The sequence below is a fragment of the Chiroxiphia lanceolata genome, chromosome 20 (genome assembly GCF_009829145.1).
Source record: "Chiroxiphia lanceolata isolate bChiLan1 chromosome 20, bChiLan1.pri, whole genome shotgun sequence".
Taxonomy (NCBI): Eukaryota; Metazoa; Chordata; class Aves; order Passeriformes; family Pipridae; genus Chiroxiphia; species Chiroxiphia lanceolata.
In genome coordinates, this window is record NC_045656.1 from 10,761,465 (window position 1) to 10,782,244 (window position 20,780).

Genomic DNA, 20,780 nt, shown 5'->3' on the forward strand with positions numbered 1-20,780 from the left:
GTAGGCGAATTTCACCAGCAAATGAACATCTTTACACTCATTTGCAACACTTTGCAAACCCTTGGCAAAAGGATAAATGCTCAGTGTATGTCTCGGGCCCTGCACACAGCTCGGCTCAGAGCAGGGAATTGCACCGACGCGTCTCTGAACATTAATGATTGATAATGCGGCCAAAAGGAAAACTAAACAGGAGTTTCACTCGCTCAGCAAGCACTGCAGAAGAATCCCTGGCAATATCTCCTTCAGCAACACCTTTCTGCAGCAGTGCAAACACCAAACCTTCTGCCAGTGCTGAGCTGACAAGCTTTTGCCACAAACCAAGCCTCCAACTTGAGCAGTACCTCCCCCATCCAGTGGGATTTACGGATACTTGGGACGAATGCTCAGCTCCTTGCAACCTCTTTACACACCACACCACAGTACTCTCAGCATTTGTTACAAAAACCTCCACGGAGTTTCTATCCAGCAGTCATTCTCTTTCCACCAGCATTCCAGACTCCAAAAGTCTTGCCGGCGCTTCGCAGTCCCTATTTTAAATAAATCGAAATTTCAAAACAGTTCTTCACCCTGTGCTCCTCACCTTCTCTTTGATGCACAGCTGACCCACAGAACAATGTAAAGATGAACTCAGAGTCAGGAATACTAAAAGACCGATTAAAGCAACACAGTGCGGGTTTGGGGACACTACAGAAGAATTCTGAACCTGCTGGGCCACACCAGCACTCCCAGTGACCCAGTCCCAAACCACAAGGACTGGAGCTGCACCAGGACCCACGTCCTCAGCCAAGGAGCCCTGCTCAGCCACATCTCATACTTGTACGGCACACACAGAGGAAAATAAAACCAAGAGGACTTAACGACTTCAAACCCTGGGAACTACTTAATTCACCAGATATTAGTTTCTTTCCCCCACCCCACCATTTTTCCCTCCCACCTGCCAGGCCACCTCATTACTGTCACTCTGCATCAGTTCTTGCTACAGTAGTTTTCTTGGACCTTTGCCCCTTCAGTCAGCTTGAAACCTCTTCCCTATTGTACATCAGAGTCAATGGGAAATTAATGCAAGTCTTTGCTGGGGGAGGGCAGGGCCGAGGCAGCGACGCTTTCTGCTGCTGTCAATACTTCTTTTCCTTCACCCTTCCTGCCATGTACACTTCACCAACATATTAAGAAGCCTTGTCTGCATTTATCCGTGCTCGCTGAGGTCTCTGGAACTATTCCTCATGTGCAGAATTGCATAAGCCTTAGCAGGATAGGGTCCTTCTTTATAATAGAAAGTTCCCGAAGTACAATCTTAATTTAAGCCTCCTCAGTCACAACAATACATCCAGCTGCAGATGTTCCCGCACAGGGAATGACCGAGCAGGGCAAAAGAACTTCCCAACATTCTTTGGATTTTCTCTGCACTCAAAAATTAAAATACTTCCACCAGGAGAGCAGTAAAATGCCAAAGTTTAGAAGTAACTTATTAATACCGCATGCTGATCTGACTACAGAGATTCACATTAACTTTCAAATTACTCAGCAAACCACAATTTCTACAGCAATAATATCACAGAAACCCAAGCCACACTGAACACTGCTCACATAGTTTTTCAGAATTATTCCAGTGACTAAGGCAAATAGAAAGTGTGATTTCAGGGCTAGAAGACTAAATTAAGCTTAAACAATGATTTATTTTTTTTTTAAAGTCTGATGCTACACTGACCTTGCAATCACTTTTTTGAGGAAACAGCAGATTAGTATCTTCTTGTGAGTGAGATCCTCTGGTGAGGGCAGGGAAATGAGAGATACAACAGCCTGTCTTCGAAAGAGAAGCGATGGGACTGACCATATACAAAGTACTCTCAAATACACAAAGTAATCTTTTAATCTTTTTCTGCTGCAAGCTTCACAGTTCAACAAAGCATTTAATAATGTGTTTTTAGTCCATCCTGATTCAGCAAAGCACTTACCCACATGCTTATGCCAACTTAAGTATATGCTTAAGTGCTTTCACACAATAGGGGCAGAGAAGATCCAGGCCCTGCAGATGAACCATTTTCTGAAACAAGCCATTTTTCCCTAAGATGACTGACTCTATTTACAGGTTCTCCTTCCTTTATAGCATGATCCAAAACATGTCTAAAGAGAACACTACAATACAACTGAAAAAATCAAGTAACTATTAGGGACAGCATAGAGAGCTGTGTATGGCTAATGAACTAGGAGCTGCTCTTTTTCCTTCTCAACACAACACACACCTTGACATACACACACCACCTTACCCTGTTTCAATAGCTCTCCTCTAAAAATAAGTTACAAGTTCTCTTAATGCTTTAGATTTCACAACATTTATGAGACTATCACCAGAGTCAACAGGCTAAAAAAAGAATCCATTAGCATTAACTGGCCTGTCACTGGCAGTGACAAATAAATGAATTTGATGGTTTTAGATCAGTCATTAGTAGACCTACCCCCGGGCTGATAAAGGCTCAGCACTTTGCAGAGGAGATGTACTCAATCTGGAAGCAGAGGGGAACACAAGGGTGTTACCATGCTGCTCCTCTTCCATTTCCCTGACCTCCCTCACTTTGGAACCTTTCCTGGCATATGCAAGTGCAGAAAAGTCACCTGGTAGATGCCATTAAAAATAATCCAACAATACAGAAAAACACAGGGAATGCAGAATCACCTATTAAAAAAAAAACCATGTTAGCTAGTGTTCAATTTTAATTTTTAGTTAGCAGCATGTCAAAGGGACATTAGGACTATTCTAAACATGAGAGATGTCCTTAGGCAATGAGAATGGAAATACAGACATTCTAACAAGTACAAGACACCCTGTGGGGATTCAGGACAACGTGAGCAATCTACCTGAGTGACTGGGGAGAAGAAATAAATGTTTACATCTCCAAAAAACGACAGAATTACAAAAATCCAGCTCAGCTCTTGTTTCTGACAGAACTCACTGCACTCCACAGAAGGCCTTGCACAGCCCCTTTGTCATCTGGCTGTAGCATCCAAGGACAGACCACACTGCCCCATCCAGATCACATCACAAACCCAAGCCCAAGAATAAGGGGTTTCAAAACCCTGATCCTCCCCTGCCCGAGAAGACCTGGGTTGATCAGCCAAGATTCAGACTCTGCAACTTGTCCATTTGACCATCTAATGCCAGAGGGAAGCAAATTCTAGGAGCAGTTTACACTGGACAAGGTTGGATGAACGAGATGCCCAAAGAGTGGCTGCAGACCATAAAAAGAAATCCCTCACACCATCTGTAAGGACTTCACACAACTCTGCACACAGACAATACCAGATCACACTACGCAGCTACGCCTGATGCCACGAGCAGGAAATACTTCCTCTCTTAACTCTACCCAGACCTGCAAATGCAGGGGAATCCAAAAAGAAAAACAAAACAAGCAAACAAACAAACAAAAAAAAATCATAGGGAAAAGGTCTGACCTTGCTGCTCTTTACAGCCCAGTGGGGAAGGAAGGGTGACAGGAAAGGAAGAATCCTGAGTTCTGCCAGTGTGTCCAGTTCACATTCTTTTGGAAAAAACCCCCAACTTCAAAGTCTACCCAATACTTAAGATGGGAAGTAGTGGGACTAACCTGGAGTTTACAGGCAGAAGGAGAGGAGGGAACAAACAAACCCCTGATTTTCAAGGTCCATCATTTGCTTTGGAACAAGATCTCTCCCTGTTACTCTGGCTCAGGCTTATCAGCCAAGGGATGCAGACACCCCACCCACAGTTAACTTAATTGGAATCAGACACACAAATCCACTGGTTAGCTCAAAAAAAAAAAAAAATCCCAGGTTGGCCTGGGTGTTATTCCAAAAGGGCATGCCCTCCATTTGCTGCTCTGGAACACCAGCTTCGCATGGCTTTAACCAGCAGCAACTCCCATGAAAGGGGAGTTGTTGACACTGTTTCTTCCCTAGAAGAAGGACCAGATGTGCAGAACTGCACCACTTACAGCCCACGTGCCCAGCCAGACAGGAAACCAGCCAGGCCACAGACAAGGTCCACACAGTGTGCACAGCCCCTGCCTGACTGACTGGGGCACTGAGGGGCCAGGACTGTGCTCAGCTCTGCACCCACCTCTGGGAGAACACAACACGTCTAGGAGTTCAGCATCACCAGCCCATCACCAGACAAAAGGCTTCCCTCACCAAATAAAGTTCTTTTGATGTTTTGTGACCAAACTGTCACCAGCATTCTGTACCCAACCCACAGACTAGATCCCAAATTAAAATATGCAACAACCACCTCTCCTCTGGGCCATCAGCAGACAGGACAGCAGACATCCAGCACCCAGTGCCAGCCCATGCCAGTGAGCCACAGCAGCAGCTCCAGCAGCAGCAGTTACCCTGCCCTTTCTATTCCTCTTATTCCTGAAGAGGAAGGATACGTGCCACAGCCAGCAGGGCACGTACTCAGTGCCCTTGGACACCATCAGTGTCACCACAAGTAGCTCCAGCTCGTTGAACTGGGAGCAATTCCCAACCATGTGCTTTCTGCCCCTGCAATAAGTGCTGGAAGAACAAGCGGCTCCATCCCACCCTGGAGGAACCTGAGCACAAAACACAACTCGGCGGGCAGCCTCACTAACTGCAAACTTTGACTGAAGTTTTACCTGCTCCTGTTTCATACAGGGCTCTGCACGACAAAGCATCTAAATTTCTGCACCAGTAAGTCACACAAAGATATTTTCATGGCCAAGGTGCTTCTCTGTGGACTGAGGCTGCTGTCCTTTTGCTCTTCAGGTTTGTTTGGGTTTTTAAATAAATCCCTAAGGCAGAGGGGCGAGGGAGGAAATTGCTTACATGTGAAAATATCTAATGAACATGCTAAGTCAGACAAAGATTCTCCAACCTAATAGAGCAGGTAATATCAGAACTGGCAGGCTATGTATAGTAAAAAGACAAATTATTAATAGTCTTCAGTATTCAAAAGGGGGTACAAAACTAGTGCCACCCCATCAGTGCTGCTTTTTAAGGATTTTTTAAGTCAGCAGAGTTATAAATGATCTACTGTTACAGAGTGCCTTCCAGCACTTGGAAACAAGACAGATTTTTATCAAGGAACAGCAGCCGCAGGAGTACACTCTTTTCATCTCGCTGCTAGCCATACACCAGAGCCCCAATGAGTTAAACCCTGCAGCAAATTTCCTAAAACAATGGCTTCAAGTCGTCCTGGACTTCCCAAGGAGAGCAGGATTACACATCATGGCATAATCCACTGGAGGCAATCAGCAGGATTTTCCGAGAGGGTCATTCTAAGAAAATCAGGGAAGAATGCTCGGCTGTTACAACCTGCCACTGCTTGCTCAGGAACCAATTTGCATCACCAGAGAGGTGTCAAACCATGGAGATGCAGTTTAAAAAGCCCAAAAGAAAGCGTTTTACTGGGCTGTGGTTTGAAAGGGGCAAGGAGCAATTCCCGTGGATGAGGAGGGGGAAGGAACACTCACAAGTGGGTGAGTGTGACCCCGCAGACCACCACGGGCACGGACCTGGCAAGGGCAGAGCCAGCACACATGAGCCCACTGAAGAGTTAATCGTGCTGAGGAGGGTCAAAAGGGCTCCTGAAGGAAGGAGATGGAGGGAGGGAGGGAGGGAGGAAGGGAGGGAAGCAGAACAGGGAATGCACCCCCAGCCCTGCTCCCACCTCAGCACCCATCACTGCCAGGAAAGTCACAAAAAAACAAATCCCCATTTTGCTAAAAGGAAGATTACTTGGTGTGGGGGGAAAAAAAACCCAAACAAATTCTCCCCTTGCACCTAGAGAGAGACAGAGACATTTCATTAAATGCCATTAATCTCCACAGACCCAAGCATTAGCTAGTTAATTAGACTAAAGTACAGTCACATTTTAACGCTGAGCATTTGCTATTCAACTGGGATAAATGAATAGCTAAAGTCCAAAACCTTAATTCAGTATCTAATTAAAAAACAAAAAACAAAATATCCAGATTATGAAATGTTGGCCAGAATGACACGTCATAATAGATCTAAAATCTGTTCTTTATTGCATCTGCTTTTCTCCAGTTTCCAAATAGGGTTGTTTTCAATCTTCAGATTTTTTTCAAATGCCCAATAGACATCCCAATACTTAGAAAGGACAAGTGTGTAAAAAGCAGCAACAGACACTGCTGACCTCTCCAGAGAGAGCAAGATCCTGCCAGGAGTGGCATCCAGCCTACGTTCCAGCATTTGCCCCACACTCGAAAGATGTCTGTTACCAAAAACCAAGGGAAAAAAACCCCACCCTATACGGAGGAAAACAAAAACCCCTCTGTAAAAACAACCTGATTTCACGTTCTTTAACCCGAAAATTTAACTCACTAATATCTTCCACGTAAGACATGCCCTGGTTTTTTTAATTGTTAGAGAAGAATCACATGGGACAGCTTAACAGCTCTGTTGTAAGCTTTATAAACTTCTCCAAATAACACTGTAGAAACAGATAACTGGTAATTGAAGACAGTTTAAAATGTAAATAAGCCTTTAAAAGGTATTGGGAGGGGGGAGAGGAACATCAGTCACTGCACAAGACCAAAATTCTGGTAACTTTACATCGCATCTTACAGACAGAATCAATCCAACAACATAATCCAGAAGCCACGAGCCCCACACACTATAAACTCTTTGCTCAGTGCAGAAACAAGCCAGGCACATCATTATTTACCAGTTAGTTATTAGATATGTCCTAGGAAGAAAAGAACCTCTAAACATCTCCCTACATTAGTCTGGTTTAAAATTCCGAGAGTAGGCTGTTGGAGTTTGCTCTCTTTTTTTTTTCCTTTCCAAGAACTCATTCCCACCAGCTTTAGACCACTTTTCCTTGCTGACTTGCATCCACAAATCTGCAGCCTTGCCTTTCCATTTTTTTAATCAGAGGACTGAAGTAACCCAAGATGACTAGAGCATATACAAGTGCCATAGACCAGCTGAATTGAGTTTTCCCAACAGACTCTCAAAAACAAAGACAACGACAAAAGTTTTCTTTCAGCCCCTGGTTTTCAAAATTCACACACTGCACGTTTGGCTTTGGAACTGCTTTGTTTTCATTGGGCACAGCCTAAAGGGCAGCAACCACTCCTACTGCACAGGCAGTGCCTCCAGGAGCGATGGCACACTGGGTTTGGAGGCAGCACACAGGCAGAAGTGTCTCTGCCTGGCCCTGTCCCTTCGTGGAGACTGGTCACACCATGGCCAGGTCACTGCTCCAGCCTGACCAGCTGGACACTCAGACCTCATTGTCCCTCTGCTCTTGGAAAAGAATACTCTGTGGCCCCAAGAGCTCAGGGCCTCATCAGAAACTTGCTATCCAGCCTCACTGGTCTCCACACACATCTCAAGTCATACAAAAGAAAATTCCCAAACAATGAAGGCAGAGATATATTCCCATCCACTACAACCATTACAACCACAGAACTGAAAGCTCAGCTCAAAACAAGCCTGAAGTCTGCACTTAATCCGAACACTCTCCACAAACACCCCGCAGAACAGGCTGTGTGGAACAGCCCCACGGACGCGGGGCCGCGGATCCCGACGGATCCAGGACCGGCTCTGCCCTCCGGCCGCCCCGACCACCCCGCTCTGCACGGACACGGTCAAACACGGCAGCACAGAGCTCTCCCCTGTGCCACAGCCACTCGCTGATCCCCTCAGACGCCGAGCACTCGGGCTTTAAAAGCTTTCATTGCCAATTCCCCGGCTGAAACCCGAACTGCCTGGCAACAATGACTCTCTGTGTGCCTAAAATCCTATTATCGATCCTCCTACTTACCTTGGGCTGTGCTCGTCGGGGAAACGCAACTTTAGGGTCAATCTGAGGAAAAAGAAAGGGGAAATCAACAAGATAGCTTTGGTTGTCATTGCAGAGTATTTTGGTTTTAAATCACTGAATTATTAATCCCTCATTTCTCAGGCTTGTAGTTCAGCACACCGGGTCATCCAGAACCACTCTGGAACTGATGGGTCACAGACTGGGTTTTTCTGGGGAGGGAGATGGGAAGAGAGGAAGAAAGCATCTCTTCTGCACACCTCTGTCATCTTCTGGGAAACAATCCCCACTGGTGCTCGGGGAGCTCTGGATTAGTCTCTGGGTGCTGCCTCTACCACCAAAACTGCGTGTTAGGGATTATCTGCATGCTCTGGAGGTTGCACAGGAAGAGGGCCAGCATTCCTGACCAACATCTTAACTTGCTGGGTTTGACACCTGCACCTTCCCACGGTTGGGTTTGGGGTTACAGGGCTTTTTTCTGCTTTGTTTTGTCAACTGATGAGCAACACCACACTAAAAAAGGAAAGTCAAAACCAAAGTCAAACTATTCACATTTCAATTATTAAAACTAAAGTATCAGAAGAATTAGATGCTCCTTCTTAACTACATGCCAAATTGATCTGGTTTGCCAGCTCTCCAAGAATATAAGTGAGCAATGGAGAACCAAAAAGGGGCATTTATGGGATAGGGTGGGAAGAGAGCAGAGGAAGACACAAACACGTGCAGGTTTTGTGCATGTGACACAAACAGGCACTTATACCAGAAGAAAACACGTTCCTAGAAAAGGTTTTCCATGAAGGAGTTACGTCACCACAGACACAAAAAGGAAGGGGGGGAAAAAAAATCCTTGCTCTACCCCACACTCCCTTAAGATGCAGTCGACCCCATTGTGCTGCATCCACTACAGAGTGTGCCCACTCTGCAATTCCCAAACGCTCCTTCTGCACTTTTACACACAACTTCCACACGGGTCATCTTTAAAAGGGGACTCCTCTCTCCCATGACAAAATGACTTAAAACCAAAAAGACACCACCACAGATGCATGGCTGGATGTAAATAAACACGTTAACAACTGCCCAGTTTAAACTGCAATAAAATGCCTCCGTGCTGCTGGTTTCACCTCTGGCTCTCAGCAGCACCTGCATGCAGACACGTTCTACAGAATCTGGGAAGGATGTTTGGAAGTACTAAATCCTACCTGAACTGTGCAACCTGGGACTGCTTTCAGTGTTGTCTGTGTAACTAACTGATGACACTAATATGTTAAGCATATTCAGAAATAGAGGCTTTCTTTCAGAGTTTGGGTTTGGCTTTTGTTGGGTTTCCTCCCCTCGAGCTAACCTTGACAAGGAAAAGGGAGACATTTCCCTTTGGTACTGTTATTCTGTGGTGATAAATATTCCTGGCACTGCTAAATAACCATGGGCCTCTCCTAAAAAGCAGTTTTACTCAATTAATTTGTCCAAATGGGAAATATCGCAAACATTTCATGTGCATCTGATAAACTGATTTGTCTCCATCAGATACAAACGTAGCATCTGTTTTAAGACACACCTGAGAAATGAGTGATTACATGCCACTTTATTGTTCAAAAAGCATAAAAAGTAAAATTATTTATCTAGAAAGCTAACCTTTTCATAGAGATTAACATTATCTACAAATATATTCAGCACTGACTAGGCATTTGTCTACTGGGGAAATACAACAGGTACGGATTTTCCACAGCGGTACCCAAAGGTGAAGGCAAATATGCACATTGCTGTTTGTTTCAAGAGTACAGGTTTTCTCACCAAAGTATAACAGACCCACCAGAAGGACATCACTGCAAAGTCCCTCTGGTTAAAAGCAGGGAGAGCCATTAAACTCCAAAGCAACACATTCATTTTGAAGGTCAGTTCAAAGAGCATGAAGTCCTTTGCACCACAGCGACAGATTTTCTTAAAGAACTGAATTTTCCTTCCCCAAACCTTTCAAATAAACACCATCAGCCTTTGAAGACAAATACTAGCAATGAATGTGGCAAATCCATACCTTTTGCATAACCCTGTCAACTATTTAAACAACAACCAAAAAGAAAAAATTAAAAAAGAAAAAAAAAGAAAACAAAAAACAAAGTTCTACCAAAAAAAAAATTAGTTAGTTAGGTACAATTCTACTTACTGTATCTACAAGTCCTCTAGGAAATGACTATAATACTATTTCTGATATGAATGGCCATTACCTAAACAAAGCTTTAAACGTAACTGTAAACAAGAGCGACGTTTCCATGCCAATACCCAACCGATCTGCCTCCTGTGCTGAACGTTGAAACAGAGTCAAATGCCTTGTTATACTGCACAACAGTTACTACAATACTCTACAAATACACGCCTGAAAGGACCTGCCTGGCTCTCTGTTTGTTTCTGATTCTAAGGGCAATTTCATATTTGGATTGATTCAATCATTATCACACAACCAAACTGAGGGAATTTGTCCTGGTGAAGCTCTTTACCCCTCCCCCAGAGAAGAGCAAATTAATACATTGCAGGGACTAGACTATGATACAGGAAAAAAGCTGGGGGAGGACCTAATTATAGTCAGAAATATGACAGGGTGTCCTCTCATGATTTATTTTTTTAAAAAACCCTTGCTGAAGATACTGTTTGCCTTTGTTCTTCTTATCTAAATTTATCTTTAAAAACACATAGAGCATATAGCTGTACATGAAAAGTCTGGTGAGTTTAATCTCAGGAGCACGGTTGAATCAGTTATCTTACCATATCTGATTAAACCTAAAATCAAATTATTAAGGCATGTGAAAGCATGGGCTTCGTGCTCGGACAAGCCCAGCAGAATCTGTAGGTCGAATTAAAACACTAGATTCCACCTGCTTCTATGAGAGCTTTGGGCTTTTTGTTTCCATATAAATTGCATTTTTTAAAAATCATGCACTCATGTTTGCTCCCTGCTCCTCCTATTCTTCATTTAACTGTAATCTTGCACACACAGGCACCCACGAGATGTTGCAGCACCGAGACAGGATTCCTCCTAACACCATGCTCAGGTTAAAATAAAACCTTTAAGCCCCAGAACACAGCCTATAAAACCCAGTCACAGTAAGGAACACGCTCGATCCGTCCAGCAGAACCTCTGCAGTTCCACCAGCACGAGCCTTCCCTTCCCAAAACACAACCCCCTCCGGAGCCAGCAGCACCAGAGCAGTGATGACCTCTACCAGTGTCCTTCCCCCCTCCCCTCCCAGGTCTGCCGAGGCTGAAACTACAACAAAGTAGGAGGCACAAAACTTCATCTTTTTGCATGGCCTCGATCACAGGGAGAAAACAGGGCCCGGAGCACCACTCTCTCCATACCTTTTGTTTGACCCAATACGGAAAATGCCCTACTGGGGCAAGGGGAAACTCAGGGGTGGAATTTTTTTTTATTTTTTTTTTTTAAAAAGCAAATGTGATGTTCAGTTAAAGAAAAAAAAAAAATAGATCAGCCGAATCTCATGAGCATTTTTTTCCTTATGTTATGCACTGGAGATTGAGCACAGCAAAAAGCTCTGGAGAAACAACAACCCATTAGGACTCGTGCTTCTCTATCACAGCCACTCTCCACCTCTCGCAGAGCTTCCCATAAATTAACGCGTGCGTTTCGTAAGGGCCCTGCCATCACAGGTGAGGGGACCTCTCCAAAAAATGACTTTGGGAAATGACACGAGCAGCAGCTTTCACGGTTTGACAGTAAGTCACTCCCACCTTGAAACGCGTGCACCAATATATAAATAATCAATCAAAAGAAGCACAAAGTTCCCTGCAGAAAGCATTCTGCAGCCCAACACCGAAAAAAAAAAAAGTTGGATTTTACTCCTCAGCTTTTTCAATGTCACCGCTCAATAAAATATAAGGCCGGGGGAGGAGCCAGCGGTCGGTATGGGGGAATTCGGGCTTAGAAAAAAAAAAAAGAAAGTTGCCGCTTTTTGCAAGTTAAAGGCAGAGCCTAGAAAAAAATAAAAGGGAAAACCCCCAGCCATGCAAGGTCCCGGTTCAATGACAGCCTGACAGCGGCCCGAGCGGGGCTCGGTGCGCCCGGGTCGCGTCCCCGCCGTGCCGGGAAGGGCGGGCGGGAGCCCCACCACGACCTACCGTCTTGGAGTCCAGCTCGTGGTGCGGCTGAGCCAGGACTTTGTCTACACTCGCCGGATCCGCGAACGTAACGAACCCGAAGCCTCTGCGAGAGACAAAGAGCGAGGGGATGGGGGGGGAGGTGATGAGAATTAGAGGCGAGGGGAGAAGTCACAAAAATAAACCGCGGTGTCGTCCCCCCCACTCCCCTTCCCGAAGCCCCCGGGGGCGGGCGGCGGCGGCCGCGACCCCCGGCCCCGCTCCGGCTCCACCGGCCGCTTTGTTTCCTGCTCCGGACCGGAGGGATGCGGGCGGGGAGAGCCCTCCCGCAGCGCCCCGCGCGCGGGGTGGGATGCGGGGCTGGGATTTCGGGGTGGGATTTTGGGGGGTGCGGGTCCACCCGCCCCGACGGCAACTCGCGAAGTTTGTCAACCCGAGCGGGGTGGGCGGCGGTTTTACCTGGAGCGCTTGGTGGTGGGGTCCCGCATGACCATACACTCCCTAATTTCTCCGAATTTGCTAAAATAGTCTCTAAGGCTGTCTGCGGAGAAAGAGCAGAGAGGGAGAGGAGGGTCAGGGCTGGGGGGGCGCGGGCAGGGCCCGGCGCGGCGGGACGCGGCCCACGCGGGGCGGGACGCGCGTGGGGAAGGGGCGGCGGGGGGGTTACCTGGTGAGGTTTGCCAGCTGAGGCCGCCGATGAACATCTTGCTGGAGGGAGAGAGCAGAGCGGAGTTGAGCGCCGGTGCGGGATCGGCCATTTTGACGGGGCAGCTCCCGGCGGGGCGGAGGGGCGCGGAGCGGAGCGGGGCGGGCCCGCCTCACCGCCCCCCGCCGCCCCGCTCCGCGCCCCCGCCGCCCCGCCGACTTACCCGGGGTCGTGCTGCGCCTCTCCGGGGCTCCCCGAGGTAGCCTGGCTCCCGTCCGCCTCCATGGCCGCGCCGAGCGAGAGCCCCTGAGAGAACCCCCCCCGCCCGCCCAACCCGCCCCCCCCGGCCCGGCTCCGGCTCGGTTCGCTCCGCTTGCTGTGCCCCTTTTTTCCCTTCCCCCCTCCTCCTCCTCCTCCTCCTCCTCCCTCCGCTACCGGAGGATCTCACTGGAGAGGCGCTGGGGCAGCAGCCAGATCCGTCACACGTGGGATCGGCTTAGCTCAGCGCCGCGCCGGCGCTCCCTCCCCCCCCCCGCCGCCATCCTCCCCTCCCTCCATCCCGCCCCTCCCTCCCCTCCCTCCTCCCTCCCGGGGGCGGGGCCGCCGCCGGCGCGTGGCCCTGTGTGACGTCACCGTGACGTCACCGCGCCCTCTCCGCGCACCGCCCGCCTGCGCCTCGCGCGTGTCCGGGACCCGCCGGTCCCTCACAGCCCGCCCGGCTCCCCTGGGGCTGCCCCGCTCCCTCACACCCTGCTCCCTCACAGCCCGCCCGGCTCCCCTGGGGCTGCTCCGGGTCCCCGCGACCCCCGGGCTGTACCGAGGGGTGGCTCTCGCACTGAAAGTGGTGCCTCCCCGCCGTCCCCCGCTGCTCTGCTCCCCAGGCGGGTTGTTGGACAATAATTCCAGGGGCTGTTGGGAAGTGCCCGTTGGGTGCCCAGGAAAGGGAAATTAAGTTTTAAGTGCTCGGGAGAAATTCGGGCACTACTGAGAGGTGTCGTTTATCCTGTCACCAAGCGTGGATGTTGCACCCACTGCACCCGCACCCTGCGAACACTCCAAGTTTAACCTACAGCTTTGTGGTGCTGCTCAAAGAGAACAGCTGGTGCCCGGCACTCCTATGGCCTGGGGCTCCAGTGACCCCATGTCCCTGTGTCCCCACACCCCTGCATCATGGGCCTCCAGCATCCCTGTGCCTTCATGTCCGGAGGCTCCTCCACATCCCAGAGCCCCTACATCCCAGCATCCCTGTGCCCTCTTCCCCTATGTCCCTGCATCCTGGTGCCACCATGCCCTTATGTCCCACATCCTGGTGCCCCCCTTCCCAAGACTCCGGCAGCAGCACACCTTGAGCCCTGGCAGGCACCGCCCAGCCAGGTGTCAGCGTGTGCCTTCAGCTCCTGCATTTCACACTCAGCATTCGACCGACACTTTGCAGTGTGGGGCAAGAGCAGTGATGGGGCTGCCAGGTATTGGTGTAATTATCTAAGGTAAAAGCAATCAGCTTCCCATAAATTAAGGAGCACTGCGCAGGAGCGAGGGCTGCCCACCCGAAGGGATTGAGCCACATTGCCCTACATTTTCAGAAACATCCATGGATCTTGAGTACCTCTGCTCACCCGGGACCGAGTGCCTCCCAGCCGAAGCCCTCCTGGCTCAGCAGCCGTGCCTGCAAGAGCTATTTTGGGGTGGCCAACTATTTCCAGCTCAGGGATTATATTTTTATTGAGGGGTGGGGGCAGCATGTGCATGTTCTTTCCAGCAGGGACTAATGAACAAGGTGGGAACGACCAGATGTGTGCAGGGCTGGGAGGTCAGGCCCAATGGAGAAATGCTCCCCTTCATGCTCTGCTGCCAACCCCTGTAAAATGGGACATAATCCCCTTTACTGTGTTTGCTTTGCCATGAAATGCTGAACTCTGGTTCAGCAGCAGGGCAGGCTCTGCTCCTCCAAGCGGGCAGGGAACACCCCAACTGCTCCAGCCAGGAGAGGGGCTGACCTGGCCCTGCCCCAGCAGGTTGAGCGGCACTGACCTGCAAAGGAAATGGAGGGGGGGATTAAAGAGCAGTCTATTTCTCACCCCTCTGAGCTTCCTTTAGATTTTAGCTATTTCTCGTAATAATCACCGGGAAATTACTAGTCAGGAGTGCAGTTCCTGCCCTTTAATCTCTCTGGCTGCAGTGCAGAATTTTAAAGGGGTTCCAGAATGAACAGGCACAAGACAGATATTGCTGACGGACAGAGGGAACTTCAGTGCAGCTGCTTATGGCTCACAAAGAAATTAGGATTTCTAAACATTAAAAGGAAATCTCCGCTGTTATCCCTTCAATCAGTGAACATTACAGCTCAAATGGCTTTGGGAAGACTTTATCTGTACATTCTCTTTCTGGCCTCTCCCAGAGCCAAGGCTGGGTCCAGGCAGGTGCCCAGTTTTGCTGTTTCTCTGCACCCGCTGCTGTCAGGGAGCAAAAGCCATACCCATGGCACCAGGGATGCACCAGGGGCACGTTCAGCACCCATGCCCATGGGTGACAAACCAGGACCCCCTTTCCTGCTCTGTGGCTGGCACGTGACAGCACCCATCCCCAAAGGTGCCGTCCCAGCCCTGATCCCAGACTTTTCTCCACCCCAAGGAGAGTTTGCAGGCTTGCCCTCTGCTCTCCTTCTCTCCGACCTCTAATGTTCATGCTAATAATCCAAACTCCCAGTGGACTTTGGGAAGCAGCTAATGAACTGAGAAGCTGACATCTGTAACTGCCGGTCAGGGGTAACGTTCTCCCAGGCTGCACAATTAAAAGTTGGAGCATTTATTCCAATAACAAGGAAAGTTACTAATATTGGTACAAACCAGCCCAAATTCTCCACAGTGGCTCTGTAGACAGACCACGTCTGTCCATGTACTCACATGGCACCGCCTCTTATTAGCAGGTTTCAGCCTCACCCATTGCCTTTCAATTTTGGCAACTCTTGTTTCAGATCAGACACTGAGATGCAGAGTTTGTTAAGATCAGCATTTTTAAGGTCAAGGTGACGTGAGACCCCCAATCCCCATGAAGACACATGGCTCCTGAGAGCCTGATTTCTGAAATGGAGAGATCTTGGGCTCCTAAACCAGCTAGGGGGGTTTGGGAATGCTATGGCAGGTAAGCAGGCTGGCAGCCGAGCTCAGGGCAGGTCCTAATTGCCCAGGCTGCAGCCCAGTGCTCTGGCTGTTTGCACATCCCATCTCTGCCGTGCAGCGATGCCAAGGGGCTGCATCCACCTTGCACTGCCTGGAGAACAAGTTCAGCTCCCTGGTGCTGGAGAAATCTGCATTTATGTTTTGTATGCTCTATAAATTCAATGTCATAATAAAAAAGGATCTAAATCTGTACTGAATAATTCATTTTCACACATAGGGAAGAAATAATGACCTATATTACGTTCCATCTATCATTCAGTGAGTTGTGGAGATTGATTGGCCGGTGGGTTTTGGAAGTCCCTGGTGAGGAGCAGTGCTCTGTGGACTGGTCTGTCTGCTGCCCAGATGTGGCTTCACCTGACAAACATTATTTAGACAGAATTACAGGGGGTGATACACTGGGGAGCTGCCAGGAAATCAAAGATCATTTAAAATGCAGAATATGTCATTGCAAACAATTGGTCTTCCTGATGCATCTGTGCCTTTGGTGTTACCCCAGTGTCTGTAGCACAGTGCAGAGACACTGGGAGATGGGCTGTGGCAACCCTGTCTTGGAGAAGATACAGCACGGAGGAGGAAAGAGATGTCTTTGGAGTCTGTGGTTTCAGACCAGTCAGGAGGGTCAGGGCTGTCCAGATACCCTCCACATCTCCAGAAAGCTGGGCAAAGACTTTCTATGTGTGTCTGGGATTCATAGTGGAGGACAGCCCTTAAAGTGCTCAGCACCCAACAGCTTCATTGTGACGTTTGTAGACAAAATTTCAACAGAGCACAGACTTGGTGGGTTGGATATTTTTGTTCTAGTTTAGGCTGTCTGTCCACTAACATCCCCCTGCATTTCCTCATGGTGAGCTCTACACCTCTTCCCAGGTTGCCAGTCCCTCCCTTTGTTTCTAGCTGCTCCATCATCTGAAAGGAAACCACCAAACCCAACACCAAGCCCTGCCCACCCCCAGCGTTCACAGAGCCCAGGGCCAGGCACTGTCCCAGGAAAACAAACAAAAACCACTCGAGTTTGGGAGTTACTTAAAAACACAGCAGCCAGCCCCTAAACTGGAATAGATTATCCCAGAACCAGTAATTTTAGGGAAGCAGCACTGGTTCACACCTGTTGCAAATGTGCCTCTCTATTTTGGGTAGACACTGAAGTTTTTCCTGGTCAAGTTCCAGATCTGCATTTTCATTTCAGCATTTGCTAATGAAGATGTTACACTGACCTTATTAAAAACGTCAGGATTTTCATCTTAGCTGAGAAAACAACATTTTTTTCAACTGTTTCAAAAGAAGAATAAAACCCAATATTATCAAGCCCATCTTTCATATGATAAGGGAGGAGGGGGAAGCTCTGCGAGAAAAGATTTCAAAGCCTGCTTTGTTTTCATCAGCTTTGAAATCAACAGACAGCCCTGAGAATTTTGTTTTTCAGAACCACAGTGTTTAATTCTATTTACTACTTCCAGGCAATTCTATATATACACACACCGAAAAACCCAAGCAGCTCACTTTAAACAAATCCTCCTGCTTTTTTCAGATGTGTCATTCCTCCTGCGGGTAGGATTGCAGGATACAGATCAATTAAGCTAAAACCAAAAACAAACCGGGGAGGAGAGGCAGGGGAGGAGGAGGGTTAGTGCTGTCCCCGGGCAGTTCTCCCTGCTGGATCTGGCTTGGGTGACTGTCCTGGGGACACCTTGGCTTCATCTGAAGGAGGGCTTTAGGGGGGACTTTTCCAAGGACCTTTCCCCAGCTGCATCGGCTGATAGAGCAGCTGGAAATCCATTCTCCCACTCCTGTGCTTGGACATATCCAAGCACCCCAAGTTACCCCTTGCACTGTCTCTCGCTCTGGGGTAGACAGAGTTATGCCAGGAATCCCATTTTCTTCCCTCTCCCAAAACCAGGCTGTCTAACTTATTTCTCTACCTGATTAATTTTTACCAAAGGCCTTTAAGAGCCACTGATAAACTGCTCCCAAAGTCCAAACTAATATTATTAACTATGAATCTTCTCCTATAAATAATTCCCAGAAGTAGATCAATGCTACCACTGAGTCAATGGATTCACTGGAATCATTTCTTCCTGTTACTCCTGGATTTTTTTTCTCTGTTGCCACTAATCAATTATGATGATAAAACTACCCTGGAACACCCCCAAAATAAAGATAAACAGTGTGTATTATCAGAGGCTGGGGCTGTGCGTGGTGTTGAAGATGTGTTACCTTCTCTGCGGCACATTTGTTTTCCTCTACAGACAGTAAAGGAGGCCCAGTAAATGAATGGTCTGGTGTAACACAGCATTAATTCCCTGACCTTCCGCATTGAGTGACTAAGAATCTCAATCTCAATTATTCCTTTCATGATGGAATCTAAAAGAGACACGGCACGTCTTCACATTCTTGCTCAGAACCAGGAGAGGTGGAATGAGACAAGCCAGCCCGATCACACTGAAACCACATCCATTATCAGCTCCATGTCATTCAAAAAAATCGACTGTGGGAGAGAGCAAGAGCATCCAAGGAGAATTATTGCAAAACATGCACTGGCAGGATCTGTATAAATCCAGACACTCATTTATATGTGCACATGCACTTAAAATTCACAAGTGTGGAGCTGAATCAGGGGTAGGAAAAACAAGTTACTCCCCAGAGGACACGATCGCTCTAAACTAACTACAGACAGATCAGAACTGATGAAAACACCCTGAGAGGTTGATAGGCAAAGCTTCCTCTCTGTAGATGGTGGGGAACCCTCACATTTTGAAGTTTGGGCATTCCTGCACCTCTGGCACAATGGAAATGGCAAACGCATCATTTCCTGGTGTTTCCTGTCTGACTTTAGAGTTAACTTCTTTATTTGCTTCTCTGGTTAATCAAATGATTCTTATTGCTGACACAGCAAATTCCATGACCATTAGGTTCACATCAAAGGAGAGGAGCAAGAAAGTTTACATGAAGTTTTAGACCATGCCAGCACAGATCTTCAATGGGCATAAAAATCTCATAGTCACCTTAACATGTATATTGGCTAAAGATCAACTGTTCATCTGTGCACCTTCAAAGGTATTTTCCTGCAGCTGGAAAACAAGGATAAACCCAGGCCCAACTGTAGGACCCTCTCTGTGCAAGGGGCTGTTCTCCAGCCACTCTTCTCCCTGCTACAGCATCGTGCAGTGCACACAGGGCTGTCACCAAGGCTCCCTGGTTCCCCCACCCTGGAGTTACCTTTAATGTAATTCACTGGCTTTCCACATAATTCACTGCTTTTCCAGCAGCAGATGTGAACTGAGCTCCTAAGTTTGCCTTTCCGGCCAGGGCCTGGCACAGCACGTGGCAAGGCTGCAGCAAGCCTGGGAGACAAGAAGTCATCCACAGCCTGTGGCCAGATCCTGAATTCCAGCATTGTACGTCAGGAAGAAATGTGCCTGGGAAATGTAGCTGTAACTACGTTAAAGCCCCATAATTCAATTCTAACCACATCATTACGGAGGTGCAGATCAGACAAGCATGAGGAGCTCAGGGGAGAGGAAGCCGGGCCCTGCCTGCTGTGGGAGCCGTGTCCCGCCTGCTCCCGTGCCCCCGCAGGGCCGAGCAGATTCCGGGCTGGGAGAGCCTCAGGCCTCCTCCTCGGGGGATGTCACACCATTCAAACTGCAAACCCACCTCTCCAAGAGGCATCCTGTGCTCCCTCCCTCTGCTCCATCCGGGTGCACCCCAAAGGGGCAGGCACTGCACCCCTTACCCGGGAGGGGATTTTGATCCCCGTTGATCCTCACCCTGACCATACACAGACCCTCTCACATCCAAGAGGCCTCCCCAGCATGGCCACACTGGAGTGGGTGAGGGCTGTGCTGGCTGGGCAGGGGGAGCACTGCAGCCCATCACTGAGCTGAGGCCCTGACACCCCCCCCCAGGCTCCAGACCTTTTCCGTGCTGCCCAGAGATCTCCAGTCTTCCCTGGTGAGGGGATGTGAGTGAGGAGGAGCCACTGGGCCCCCACAGCAGCCTCCTCTGGACTTGTCCATCTGCCTATGCTGCCGCCCTCATCCTCCCTCAGGGCATCAGTGTCTTGGTCAAAACCACACCAGACCATGGACCAAACCCCAGTCTTTGAGTTATTACCTCCTACCAGGGAGCATGCTTTTCCCATATTTAAGCAATTCCTCAGCTTTAAGCACCCTCTCCCCTTGGATTTAAAGCACTGATGTGCCCACTGTCAAGGTCCTGGATTCTTGGTCTGACTTTTGGGCAGCAATAACATTAACTCTTATGTTCCAAATCATCTTAAGAGAGGTTAATGCTGAATTTGTGCTTCTGCCTTTGCTGAATCAGGGCTTTGCCAACTTCCTGCCTTATTTATTTGGCTTTCTGTGATTGCTGAGCCAGGATGGCAAGGATCCTACCTTGAACCTCCCCCGGGACCTCTTCTGATGAAAAGCAAAGCCTGCAAACACTGTGGAGTCTCTGCTGCATTAGGAGAGGAGTTTCATGAAGATTCATGTCTTTCATATTGTTCTATGAAATTAAAGAGCAGAAGGAAAATCACTTTCAAGGAAGTGAAGATCTACTGCAGCAATTTAGATGTAAACGTAATTAAGCAACTGGCCCTGACATACCTTCTTGGCCAAAGTTCAGCTGGAGTTTCCACTGATGTCAAGATCAAGCTATGCAAATAATTAGAACAGGCTTGGTCAGGAGAGAGAGTTCCAAAAGAGATTTTAGGTGACAAGATCTATAACAATGCTCCCCTTGCCCCTTCTGGGATCCAGACCTTTGAGTCCTTCATTTCCCTTCCAACATCACCCACCTGCCACGTGGTGGTTGATGTTCACACTGAAACACGTATGAGAGCTGTGTGAGCCCAGCTGATGGCCCAGCAAACCTGCCTGCCAGGCTCCAGCTCCTGCAGGACGAGGTGCTGCCATCCCCTGCGGAGCTCTGCACTGTGATGAACTCACTCTGCCACTTCACCCTCATTCAAATCACACTGATGGGTTAATTTGTACTGAAGGTTCTCGGCTGGGTCGGGCATCGCCTCTCTCCCCTCTAACTCATTGCCATCGTGTGTTCC

At 48.5% G+C, this 20,780-nt stretch overlaps 1 protein-coding gene across 16 annotated transcripts in view; it reads right to left on the reverse strand.

Moving 5' to 3' along the window:
* Positions 1–12,888, reverse strand: part of MSI2 (musashi RNA binding protein 2) — a 224,684-nt gene extending 211,796 nt beyond the window's left edge. For 12 of the 16 annotated variants that reach the window (XR_004360399.1, XR_004360398.1, XR_004360397.1 and 9 more), the window contains exons 1-5: positions 12,760–12,887; positions 12,558–12,598; positions 12,350–12,431; positions 11,912–11,996; positions 7,787–7,828 (exon numbers count right to left, since the gene is read on the reverse strand). Coding sequence is in view for 11 of the 16 variants with exons in the window: in XM_032707183.1 (XP_032563074.1) it covers positions 7,787–7,828; positions 11,912–11,996; positions 12,350–12,431; positions 12,558–12,598; positions 12,760–12,821 (312 nt within the window). In the remaining 5 variants the exon portion in view is untranslated. Of the gene's footprint in view, positions 1–7,786; positions 7,829–11,911; positions 11,997–12,349; positions 12,432–12,557; positions 12,599–12,759 lie in introns of all 16 variants that reach the window. The other 4 variants (XM_032707184.1, XM_032707186.1, XM_032707177.1 and 1 more) reach the window with 3 other exon arrangements.
* Between the last annotated feature and the right edge of the window lie 7,892 nt (positions 12,889–20,780).